This window comes from Fukomys damarensis, unplaced genomic scaffold (genome assembly GCF_012274545.1).
Source record: "Fukomys damarensis isolate Sample0158 unplaced genomic scaffold, DMR_v1.0_HiC HiC_scaffold_32, whole genome shotgun sequence".
Lineage (NCBI taxonomy): Eukaryota > Metazoa > Chordata > Mammalia > Rodentia > Bathyergidae > Fukomys > Fukomys damarensis.
The window spans coordinates 37768521-37781320 of record NW_022900944.1 but is presented as its reverse complement, the minus strand read 5'-3'; the positions used below and the strand labels follow the sequence as shown (position 1 = coordinate 37781320).

General features: G+C 45.1%; 1 protein-coding gene across 3 annotated transcripts in view; it reads left to right on the top strand.

Moving 5' to 3' along the window:
- Rfwd3 (ring finger and WD repeat domain 3) overlaps nucleotides 1-12800 on the top strand; it is a 34773-nt gene that overhangs the window by 220 nt on the left and 21753 nt on the right. For 2 of the 3 annotated variants that reach the window (XM_010644401.3, XM_010644400.3), the window contains exon 2: nucleotides 6328-7198. In XM_010644401.3, coding sequence (XP_010642703.1) covers nucleotides 6328-7198 — 871 coding nt within the window. The remainder of the gene's footprint in view (nucleotides 1-6327; nucleotides 7199-12800) is intronic. The other variant, XM_010644403.3, reaches the window with a different exon arrangement.

Below are 12800 nucleotides of genomic sequence, written 5' to 3'. Positions count from 1 at the left end.
CTAAGAGGTGGGCTGCGGGCAGGCCTGGAACTCAGCAGCCTGAGGGTTGCGAGGCCTCCGGGCTGGCGCCAGTCGAGTGGCGCTGAGTGCATGTGGGAGCGAGGAGCACGGAGGCGCCGAGCGGTCACTGCAGGGGCCGAGCTCGGGGGCGCCTGGCCCCTACCCCCAGGCCCGAGTGCTCGGTTCCTCCCCGGGTTGCGTGGGGCATCTGTTCTTTGCACCGTTTTCAAATGAACAGGATTTAATTTTTTAGTGTATCTTTTTCCACAGCCACAATATGACGTAAGTGCTTTTCTGGTTTCCATTTTATGGGTAAACGAGTGGAGAGAGGTTAGGAAACCCACTTCCGGTCCCCCTATGGTAAGGATTTGAACCGTTGGTCTGACTCCTCGCTGCCTCCTCCAATCCTGCCTACTCCGAGGCCTTGGTGCCCGCCTGTTGTGGACGTTGAAACCTGACTTCAGAACGTTCTTGCAGGGTGGAGAATTTATCTCAGCGGCACTGCGCCTGCCTTGCGAACGCAAGGTCCTGAGTTCAATCCCTGTACCCCCCCCACCAAAAAAAAGTTATTGCAGAATTCTAAAAGAACAAGAGAGATCAAATGTGAATCAGGAAGGGCCGGGGATTTAGCTCAGCGGTTCGGTGGCCTGCCTTGCAAGCGCAAGGACCCGAGTTCAATCCTCGGTACCAAAAACAAAAAAAATAGGAATCAGGAGGATTTATGGGTGCACCTCGACTCAGTCGGACTCTTGTCCAAAAGCCTGAGAGATTGAATAAAAGAAAGTTCCAGTTTGCATACATTTATTTGAAGGGGGGTTCTTTCTAGTGACCCAGTGTGTTTACCAGGACAAGGGCAGGCAGTAATTTAACCTTGTAAGAAGACAGTGTCTTATGGATCGTATGGGAACAGAGTGTCATAAACTTCGTTTATAGAACGTCCCCAAGTGTTACAAAGGGAAAGGGGGAAGGGCACGGAACCTGAGTGTGGAGCTAGGAGAATGGTTTTCTTTTAAGTTGTTTTATTTTTCTTTTCCTTTTCCTTTTTTTTTTTTTTTTTTTTTTTAACGAGGGATCAAAACTGGACTTTAGCTCTTGGGAGGCAGGCTGCGGAACCACTGATCTAAATCCCCGGCCCTTTTAAGTTCTGTTTTAATAGGACAGGCATCATAGTAGATGCCTGTAATCCCAGCATAGATGGAGGCTGAGGTGGGAAGATTGTTATGACCCCCCCCATATTTTTTTAATTAGTAAGATGGCAAATGAGGTTATTTTTACCCACTGTTCCAAGAATTGCACTCGGCCTTGTGCTTAAGACTAGGTGGCAGCAGCAGTTCAGGGCCTTTTCCGTGGTCGGGCACACTGGTAAGAAAGCCTTAACTCCAGAATTGTGCTATTCCGTAGATTTTCATTCTGCAATAAAAACGTTCTGTGTCTTGCTCTTCTGTATGGTAGCCACCTGCCGAGAGTGGCTTTCTTTTTTTTTTCCTTGCTTTTTTTTGTTTTGGTTTTTGAGACAGGCTCTGGCTATCTAGTCCAGTTCAGTCCAGCCTGAACTACATAGCGAGACCCTGTCTCAGAAAACCAAAACAAAAAGTACATATATTTGCCAGTTTTTCCGCTAAAACAATAGAAAAAAATCATCCTTAAAAAAAAAATATATATATATACTTTAAAAAGTATGGTTTAAGTACATGTTTGAAGTTTTGTGTAATTGTTACAAATATTTTATTATATTTACTTACATCTAGTATCCGTATTTATACAGAGATTGTTTGTCACCATAAAATTTTTGTTATGGTTGTTTTTTTTTTTTTTTGAGGTACTGGGGGTTGAACTCAGGACCTTGCAGGCACCGAGCTAAATCCCTGGCCTCACAATGAAGATTTTTTAAAAAACAGTTCTTAAATGTAAACCTATTAAAGGGGGAAAAAATTGTCAAGGATAACAACATTTTTTCTTTTATGCCCATAGTCCTGTTTGAGGCAGTTTACTAGTAAACTTTACAGTCCCAGAGCTTTGATTGTAACCATGCCTTCGAAATAAACTGCAGAACGACTTGGGGCAGTTACACAGAGGGGATCTTTTTTCCCCTTAGGAAGGAGAGCCCAGGATTTACTCTGGCTCCCTGGAACTGCTCAAGAGTGTCTTTCAGCTTTTTTTCAAGCTCCCCCGAGCCCTTTTCTGAAATGAGCCTTTGCTGTGCGGTTGCGGCCCATAATGTCAGCTCTGAGCTTTTTTTTTAAGGACATTTACCTCAGCTGCCTTTTTATTGTTTCCAGCTCTGGGATCTTCTCACACGGAGGCAAAACTCCAGGTCCCTCTGCCCTTCCAAGAGTACCAGTGCTGGTGGTGCTGGCCTGTGGTCATTCTGCACCTCCATGTCCGAGGGAGGACAAAGAACTGGGGCAGACTGGGGCCTCCGCGGCGCATTAGCAGTTGTTGCTAATTTGTTTTGTTTCAGGACTGTGCCTCTGGGGGGCCAGATAGTTGAACTTCTGGGAGGCAGCTAATTGTGCTTTTGGTTGAGGGCATGAACCTGTTCAGGACCCAAGGACGGTGGAGCCTCGCTGTTTTTTTTAGACAGTGACCCCAATTCTGACCTTTTGTCCGGGAATTGCCTCTTTTCCACCCAGACACATTGATTTCTTCCTCATCCTCTCTCTCTCTGCAGTCACTCCTGTGGTGAGAGTTCAAGGGCAGAGTAGAGCAAAGGAGGAGTTGGGAGGTGCAGGGCTTGGGCAGCTGCTATGGTTGAGGGTAGGGGATGACCTGGAGGGGTTGGTGCCCTGGGTATGGTGCTTGGAGCTGCATTTGGTGGCGGTGGCAAGGCTGCTGTCCTACAGTCCTGGATGGTGACACTTCTGGTCACTGGAGTCACAGATGAAGCTGTAGTTTACCAGGTGGCTTCCCAGCAGCTTGGTCTCCCGGCAGAAGACACAAGAGTGGCTTGGGGTTGAGAAGGTAGGCAGTAACTGGGATTTCCCCAAGACGTCCTTGCTGGGCGGCCAGGCTCTGCTGCTGCCATTTGAAGATCTTGGAAGTAGAATCCAGTCATACCTAGTGGTAGTCGAGGTCGTAACTCTGTTGGTGATGCCAATGTTGAGGGGGAAGGTCGTGGCCACCCATGTGGGTTTTCTACTAGCCTTCCAGTGTCAGGGAGAAGTGGGTCCCAGGCCACGCTGTGTTGGAAGTGTCCTCAAACAGGTGGAATGGCACCAGCGCTGCCAGTCCCAGGGCAACATCCACCTGCTGCAGTAGGAAGAGAATCTCGGATGAGGCAAGGACTGTGGGGGAGGGTGAGACCCCAGGCAAAGCCCTTTGACTCTGTTTCTCCCTGTGCAGGATCCAGCTCTGCCCTATTTGCTCTTCTACCCCAGCAGCCACCCACTCGCTCCCTCCACCTGTCACTGGAATTGCTGCATTGAGCTGCTACTCACTCTTTTTCTTTCTTCCTTCCTTTCTGTCTCTCTCTGTCTCCCTCCCTCCCTCCCTCCCTCCCTTTTTGGTATTTTGAGACAGGGTCTCCCTATGTAGTTCAGGCTGACCTTGAACTCGCAGTGTACCCTAGGCTATCCACAAACATCCATCCTCCTGCCTCAGCCTCCCAAGTTCTAGGATTACAGGTGTGCGCCACTGTCCCTGCTGGGGTTCCGTCTTGACCAGAAGTTTTGATTTACTCTTTCCCCTCCATTTTCTATATTCTTTCTATGATATTTCAGTTAATCAGATGTATTGGCTTGTCTTTTTTGCGGGTAGGACTGAGACAGGGCCTTGCTATGTTGCTCGAGCTGGCATGGAACTTGCTGTGTAGCCCAGACTGGCCTTGAATTCATAGTCCTCCTGCCTCAGCCTCCCAGGTGCTGGGATTGTGGGCCTGTGCCACCATCTCTGGCTTTGTCTTCTTCTTGGGTTTGTTCTTTCCTCATTCTGTTTCACTATGCGTGTAGTATCTACACCAGTAAAAGTCTAAAGATTTTAACTAGCTTGATTTGTAAACATGGAATTTTTGTCCATTTCCTGTTTCTTGCATTGTCCCCCCCCCCGTTTTTTCTGTTTATCTGCTTTGGTCTCTTTTATTTGTTTGTTTTTTGAACCAGGGTCTTGCTTTGTAATTGAGGCTGGCCTCAAACTCACTATGTAGCCCATGCTGTCCTCAACTCATAGTAATCCTCCTGCCTCAGCCTCCCAAATGCTGGGATTACAGGTGTGTGCCACCATGCCCAGCTGGTCTCTTTCTCATTGGAGAAGTTTACTCATAGGTCAGTTGATGCTTGAGTACAGTGAACCCTTGACTTAGGAACTCAGTTTGTACCCAAGGGCTGCTTGTAACTCAAGTTGGTCAGTTGAAGGCTCAGGCTCCTCTACACAGCCTTCAGAGTCTCTCCTGTGTACATGCAGATCTCAGTGTCCTTAGAGAGACGTTGGCTCGGGATTTCTCAGTTAACCTCTCACGGGAAAGGATGTTGCAATGTTCCTTCCAGAACTCTTTAGGGGTTAAATCTGTATCTAAGATCATCTGGAATCATGAGTGGCCGGCATTTATAACTCAAGACTTTGGGTGTAAATTAAAACTAAAATTCTGGTTGTAACCCACATTGTTTGTATGTCAGACTGGTTGTAAGTTGAGAGACCACTGTAGTTCGTTTTTAGAGGAAGAACCTGGAAAGCTGATTAGAAGCTCTGAGTGGCTGAACCTTATCAGCTGGAGGACTTTTAGACTTTTTTTTTCTGGCGATACTAGAGATTGAACTTGGGACCTTGTGCTTGCGAGGCATGGAGGGCTTTTAGTTTTAGGTATGTTTATAGAGAGGTGTAGGTTGGAGGTTTCATAGCTGTCAGTCCATGAAAAATTTTTTTCCAATTATAATTTTTATATTTGACCTTAACAAAAAGGTTGAGAAGCGATTCAATTTTAATTTTTATTGGTACATGTTTTCAGTATGTAATGATTACATTCATCTTGAGTTGGTTTGTGTACATAGTACATCTTAATTCTTCTTGTCCCTTCCCTCTCTCCTCCTTTCCCACTCCAAGATCCTTTTTCTTGTCCTGGTCTTCTTCCTCTTCTTCTTCCCCTTCCTCCCCTTCCTCCCTTCCTGCCTCCTCTTCCTCTTCCTCTTCCTCTTCCTCTTTTTGTCCCTTCTCTCTTTTCCCACTCCAAGACCCTTTTTCTTGTCCTCATTTTCTTTCTTTTTTTTTTTCCTTCTTCCTCTTCTTCTGCTGCTTCTTCTTTCTTCCTCCTCCTTCTTTCTTCTTCTAGATCAAATTAGGGACCTTGTGCTTGCAAAGCAGGTGACGGAACCACTGAGCTAATCCCCAGCCCATTGTCCAGGAAGTACACCACATTATAGTCTTCTAACCCTTATTTTTACTGCTGAGTCACTTTCCATCTTGGTAATAAGCATATCTGGTTCAAATTTCTGTTTTTTTATAACATAGAGGGGGAAGGGGTTTCTGTCTTTGTTTTGGACTGGCTGGTGTGTATTTAAGTAGGAAACAAGCTAATCACTTCATACTTAACCTCCTTGCTGCAGAATGCCCAGGGCCGTTTTTACCACTGAGCTACATCTCCAGCACTCCTTCCCCTTTTTGAAGTTATTAGATACTCACTAAATTGCCTGGACTGGCCTTGAACTCAGGGTCCTCCATCCTCAGCCACCTAGAGTACTGGAGTTGCAGGGATATTCCACCACACGTGACAATAAGTGCTTCTTTTAGACAGAAAAGTTTATTGCCAAAATACTTTTGACTTAAGTAGCCCATATGTTCTCTTTAAGCCTGTCTCTTTTTCCCCCCTTGGTTTTAAAAAAATAACCTTTTATTGCTGGGTGTGGTAGTATATGCTTGTAATCCCAGTACTCAGAAGGTTGAGGCAGGAGGATTGCCAAGAATTCGAGGGCAGCTTGAGCTGCATAGTGAGTTTAGGGCCAACTAAACTACAAAGCAAGGCCCTGTCTCAATAAACAAACAAACAAACTTGAAATAACCTTATTTATTTAATTGTGCTGGGAATCAGACCCAGCACCTCATGTGTACTATCCTCTCTGGCTAAGAATACTCTTAATCAGGCGATCTTATTATTTCAGCTCCCCCTGCCCCTTACTGGGGACTGAACCCAGGGCCTTGGTACTGGTCAGCATCCCCAGCCACATTGTTTGTTTTTGAGAAAGGTCTTGCTTAGTTAGTTGCCCATGCTGGGCTTGAGTTTGGTCCTCCTTTTGTTTTAGGCTCAAAGCGTGCTAGGATTACAGGTAAGCGTCACTATACCTTATAATATGTTTTATCTGTTTTACTAATAATATTTTTTTACAAATATTATTTCCCCAGTGATGGCTCACGAAGCACTGGGCTGTGATCCTCCAATGCCTTTAGATGATAATACAGCAGATCCTATTGCTGAGTTGATGGGCAGCCAAGGGAGACTGCCTCTGTTCCAGCCTGCGCCTACTGAAGTGGCTGGAAACCAGGGGTCACTGCTCCTGCACCAGACTGCTCCTACTGAAGTGGCTGGAAACCAGGGGTCACTGCTCCTGCACCAGGCTGCTCCTACTGAAGTGGCTGGAAACCAGGGGACACTGCTCCTGCACCAGGCTGCTCCTACTGAAGTGGCTGGAAACCAGGGGACACTGCTCCTGCACCAGGCTGCTCCTACTGAAGCAGCTAGCAGCCATGGGAGGCCACTCTCGCTCCAGCCTGCTCTTGTTCAGGTGGTCAGCAGCCAAAGAGGACCATTGCTTCTCCAGCCTATTCCTACTCAAGTGGCCAACAGCCAGGGAGGACCACTCCTTCTCCAGTCTTCTCCTCCTCCTCAAGTGGCTAACAGCCAAGAGGGTCCTCTCCTCCAGCCTCTTCCTGAAGTGGCCAGCAGTCAAGGGAGACCCCCTGTGCTCCAGCCTTCTCCACAGGTGCCAGTTGACCTGACAGGGGAAGTAGAGCTCTTTGAAGAGAACGTGGAGAACACCGGTCCAGGAAGTTCAGGGGAGCCTAGGCAGGAGTCTGATGCTAATGACGCTGTCCAAGCACCCTCACTAGAGTCAATGAGCAGCTTCATCAGTGGGCTGCAGAGACTTCATGGCATGCTGGAATTCCTGAGGCCTCTACCTTTCGGCCAGAGTGTGGGGCCGCTGAGAGCAAGAAGGAGGGGACGTGTTTCACGTAGGGCAAGAGCTGGAGCATCCCAGAGGACAGAGAGTGCCAGGTAAATATATGTACAAATTCTGTGGTGTATTGTAGGAATTGTGAAACTGGTCATAGCCCCAGGCTGCAAGGATAACTTTTTTTCTCTGTCAGTGTGGTTTGTTTTCTTTCTCTCTCTCTCTCTCTCTCTCTCTCTCTCTCTCTCTCTCTCTCTCTCTCTCTCTCTCTCTCTCTCTCTCTCTCTCTCTCTCTCTCTCTCTCTCTCTCTCTCTCTCTCTCTCTCTCTCTCTCTCTCTCTCTCTCTCTCTCTCTCTCTCTCTCTCTCTCTCTCTCTCTCTCTCTCTCTCTCTCTCTCTCTCTCTCTCTCTCTCTCTCTCTCTCTCTCTCTCCCCCTCTCCCTCTCCCTCCCTCCCTCTCTCCCTCCCCCCTCCCTTTTTAGAGATAGGGTGTTGCTTGAACTTATGGTCCTGCCTCAAGAACCTTTCTGAGCTCTCTTTCCTTTTTTTTAAGACATGTAGAAGAATTTCCCTGGTTCACTTCACTAAGTAATAGAGGGTATAAGTTACCTGATAGGCTTTGAAAACTGGAAGGAGGTTTAGTAAGTTTCATAGGAAATTTCTATAAAGATGCTTTGTCCATATTCTCTTGGCTTAGTGTGATACACATATTGGGTATTTTCATCAGAAAATTCCTTGATATATGTAGAGTCAGGGTGTGGATTATAGAATTTAGAGGTAGAAAGATGTCGGTCAAGCTGTATGAACGATACCCATATGTTTGTTTCCACAAAGGAAATAAATATGAAAGGCCAGGGGTTATATAGTTCAGTGGAAAGAATATGGGTTTGGATCCAAATCAATGTACTAATAAGACTTCTTTCTCACTTCACATAGAAATTTAAACTTTGCTAGGACAATTTGCTTGTAACTTTTGAGTATCTTAAGATGAAAATCTGTCTCACGTTTTCTCGTTGCTCAAACAAAATACCTGACACCCAAAGTTAAAGGAGGAAAGGTTTATTTAGCTTCAAGGAAGGGTAGCATGGCAAAGCAGCATCATAGAGGAGAAATAGATCATGGCATGGCAGGCAAGAAGTTCCAAGTGGCAAGAGCTGCAGCAGCAACCAAGCCTGCCTTTATATTTAATAACGGGTTGCCTGGCCTTTGAGTAGTGCCACCCACCTACACCCAGGGTGAGAAACCCTTATCTCAGCATCATATCCTTAATCCCAGCATCAAACACCCTAGATCTTGCCACCTTTGGAAAAGACTGATGCGGTCTGTCCCAGCAGAAACCTCCTGAGCCTGATCTTTACCAGTTGCATTTGTGAGTATTCTGGTCTGAGCTTTGACCAGAATCTCCCATCAATTTCAGCTTAAAGCATTCCAGGGCTGCTGCTTCTCCAAACCTTTCCAGACTTTTCCCACAAGCTGGTTCCAGAGGTTCCTGAACCATATGGTTAGGTACAGTCACAGCAAGGTACAATCACAGTAATGGCACCACTCCCAGTACCAAAATCTGTCTTAGTTACTTTTCCCACTGCAGAGACAAAAACCTGACAACCACAGGGAGGAAAGTTTTTATAGCTTTTATAGTTGCAGTCCATAGTTGGCTGGCTCCAAGGTAGGGTGGCATGACAGAGGGGCATTGCAGAGGAGAAACAGTCCATGGCAGGGCAGGCAGGAAGCAACATGTAGCAAGAGCCATAGCAGCAAGCAAGCCTGCCTTCCATTTCATCCAGACTGCCTGCCCTTTGACACCCTTAATTCCAACGTCACACCCTAGATCCAGCCACTTGTGAAAAACCCCATCTGTGACCACATGAGACTTTGGGGAGGACATCTAGCTACAAACCCTAACAAGATCTCAGTATGACTTTTGCCATTTATTCACTGACAGACTATCCCTGGGCCAGGCAGGTGTCAAGAAACAGGGCCCAAAGGCCAGCAATTTAGCTCAATGATTCTGCTGCCTGCTTTGCAAAAAAAAAAAAAAAAAAAAGGAAGCAGGGCCAAGTTGAATAGTTTTTCCTCCAGTCTGAGCCAAGAAGCCAAATTTGGCGAAAGTCAGTTTGTTTTTTGTTTTTGTGTGTGTGTGTGTGCCATGGATTGAACACGTGACCTTGTATTTGTGAAACAGGTGGCAGAACCACTGAGCTAAATCCCCTAGTGAGTTTTGTTTTGTTTTGTTTATTTGTTTTTTGCCCTGGAGATAGAACTCAGGACCTTGTGCTTACAAGGCAGGTGCAGTGCCAGTGAGCTCTTCTTCCTAACAAGCTTCTTGGCCAGTCGCAGACTCCTCTTTCTCTTTGGAGCTGCTTGATTCTGGCTGCCATTCATCAGTAAGTCCTTAAATATTTACAACTCTCCGCTGTGTGAGACTGAACTTTACGCTAGTTGTATATTAGAGAATCAGAAAACCTGTTGCCGTGACACATGGTGAATCTAGGACTGTGGAAGATAAGAGCAAAATGCATTGTGTAGTCCAGGGATGCTAAATGCAGAGGAGGAGGATTTCTTGGGTTCTGAGAAACCTTAACACTGCCTCTTTTTTTAAGTATATGTGCTGCCAAAGCGAGCACTTAACACTGCCTCTTATTCTTGGTTCCCTTTCTGTGTCCCCACCTGACCCTGGAAATGCTAACGTTGCTTTGTGAAAGTAAGATTACAGAATGACTTTTATCAGCCTAAACTTAGCCTATTAGCCTAGCCTTACTTCTGCATGTATTTGATTTGACTGACATGCTCTTAGGAATTGCTTTTTTGTGATACTGTGAATTGAATTCAAGGCCTTTACAGTGAACTATATATATCTCTTGTCCTTTTCTTTTTTCTCCCCCACCTCCCCGAAATATGATCTTGCTGAATTGCCCAGGCTGGAATCAAACTCAGTCTTCCTGCTCAGCCTCCCAGAGTGCTGGGATTATTGGTGTGTTCAATGACATCTGGCACGAAATGCTATTCATTTGTGTTGGTTCTTCTGGCAGCTATGACTATGGTTTATTCACTGTTTCCAAAAACAAGTTTGTAAACTTGCTTAGCATCTTTATGAAAAGAACCTGGGCCACTGTGGCGGTGCACATTGTAATTGTAGTACCAAGGAGGCTGAGGGAGGAGAAGCGTTAATTTAAGGCCAGCTTGGGCTCCATAGCCAGTTCAAGGCCAATGTGAACTGCACCCTTGAGACCCTGTCTCAAAAAAAGAAGAAGAAAAAGTATGAGTGATAGCAAAAATGGCAAATTGGCACCTTAAAAACAGTGAAACTATGGGCTGGGGATGTGGCTCAGCAGCCCTGTGCCTAACTGGCTAGTGCAAGGTCCTGAGTTTGATCCCCAGTACCAAAAGCAAAAACTGTGAAACTAAAGCCTCATTCTACATTAGGCTAAAATTTTGAGACACAGCCCAAGCTTCTGTCACAGTGAAAATTTAGTACTGAAGCCTGTAACATTTCTCTTAAGAGTAATGAAAAAGTGTTGATTTTCAATATTAGAAATAATCTAGCCGGGCATGGTGGCACACGCCTGTAATCCCAGCTTCAGGAGGCGGAGCAGGAGGATTGCTATTAATTCAAGACCAGCCTGGGCTACATAGTGAGTTCCAGGTCAGTCTCAACTACATAGTGAGACCCTGTCTCAAAAACAAAACAAACAAACAAATAAAAGAATCTAGATCATGTGCTAAAATGCCAATACTTTGTACAGTTCAGATTCTAGGCTCCTAAAGTATATATTGCTGGAAGCAATTTGGATCTAAGATCCCAGGAGTTTTGAAGCTGTCATTGTTTGTCCATAATTCAAGTGGAGATAAAGAATTATGGGCAGGGCTGGGGATTTAGCTCAGCGGTGCCACTGCCTGCTTCACAAGCATGGTCCTAAGTTCGATCCCTGGTACCAAAAAAAAAAAAAAAAAAAAAAGGAAATATTGAATTGTGGGCAGATAGGATGACTGGATTAAGCATCCGTTCTTTTAAATAGGGCTTTCTTGAAGCGAACCTCATTATAGTGACCTTGATGAGTATTGAAGGAATTATATGTAAAATTCCTTACATATAAATTAATTAAAAATTAATTTTAAAAAAATAGTGAAACTGCCCGGTATGGTGGTACACACCTGTAATTCAGCACTCAGGCTGAGGTGGGAGCATTCCACAAGTTCAAGGCCAGCCTGAACTCCATAGTGAGACCCTGTCTCAAAAGGCTGGGGTCAGGGGTAGGGGGACAGAGTGAGCAAAATCTGCCAGGATCTCAACTTTTTCAGAACTCTGAGAATTAACCAAATGGTTGCAGTAATCCAAGGAGTAAAAGTAAAGTAGCTGAGTCTGTTTTGTGGCTTTCTCTATTACCATCCCCTTCTCCAGCTCCCTGGGAGTCTTGAAAACCAACTACCTGTGTTCACATGAAAGCCAGCAACAGCCTGGCAGCCGACTTTAGAACAGAATGGATTGGCACTCGTTCAAACCCTTGCTGTTCCTAAGGAATGTTCTTAATGTGACTTGTCTGATGGTGCCCAGCCGTTTGCAGGGCTGTGACTCAGTCTGGTCCAAAAAAGAAAAAAACCTAATGCTTTCCCTAGGGCCTGCCTGAGGCAGTAACATACTCAGTAGGGCAAATGACAGACTAGTCAAAAATCATAAAAGGAAAATCTGGGGAATGAGATCTTCATAGAAGTTTCAAAAAAAAACCCTCATGCAGTCCCACATGTGTAAATACCAAATAGTTTCCCTGGTGTGAATATTCTGCAACAATGCATAAGATTCTAATAAGATTACTGACATTTAGAAATGGAAAGAAAGGAGCTAAAGGTGTAGGGAAGGTGCGATGCATAGGGGAAGAACAAAAAGGGAAAAGAAAAAAATGTGAGAGAATGAAAAGATGAAAATAAAGTGTTTGTAGATGGGGAGGGGAGGAGGGGGTGAAGGGAGGTCAGAGGTAAGGGGAAAAAATGAGAATCAAGACTTGCCATGTAAACGTACATGATCCCAACAATGAATGTAACTGTACTGTATCCCTAAATGTACCAATAAACTCAATAAAATTAAAAAAAAAAAAAAAAAAAAAAAACCTTATGCGTCTCAGGGAATTTAGGTCACACATGTTAGGCAAGTGCATACTATTAAGCTACATCCCCAGCCTGTTGTTTTTTGTTTGTTTTTTCCCAACTTTATTTTGAGGCAGTCTCATTGAGTTGGCCAGGCTAGTCTTGCACTTGCAATCCACCTGCCTCCACCTCCAAAGTAGCTGGGATTACAAGTGTGGGATGGTACTCCTGTCCCTACTTCAGGTTAGTTTGTTACCAGGGTTTAAACTCAGCACCTTGCAATTGTGAGGCAGGCAGTGGCACTACTGAGCTAAATCCTCGCTGCTGTACCCTTCCCTTTCAGTTTTTAAAGTTAGCATTCAATGGCTTGGAAATAGATTGAAATGACTAGGATTTACCCTGAAATGTCTGTAGGTTTCTTTTTCTTTTTCTTTTTCTTTTTCTTTTCTTTTCTTTTCTTTTCTTTTTTTTTTTTTTGCCAGTTTTTTTCTTTTTATTGAGTTTATTGGTACAATACAGGTATACAATACAGTTACATTCATTATTGGAATCCTGTACCTTTACATGATAGGTCTTGATTCTCATTTTTTCCCCTTGTCCCTGCCCTCCCTTCACCCCCTCCTCCCC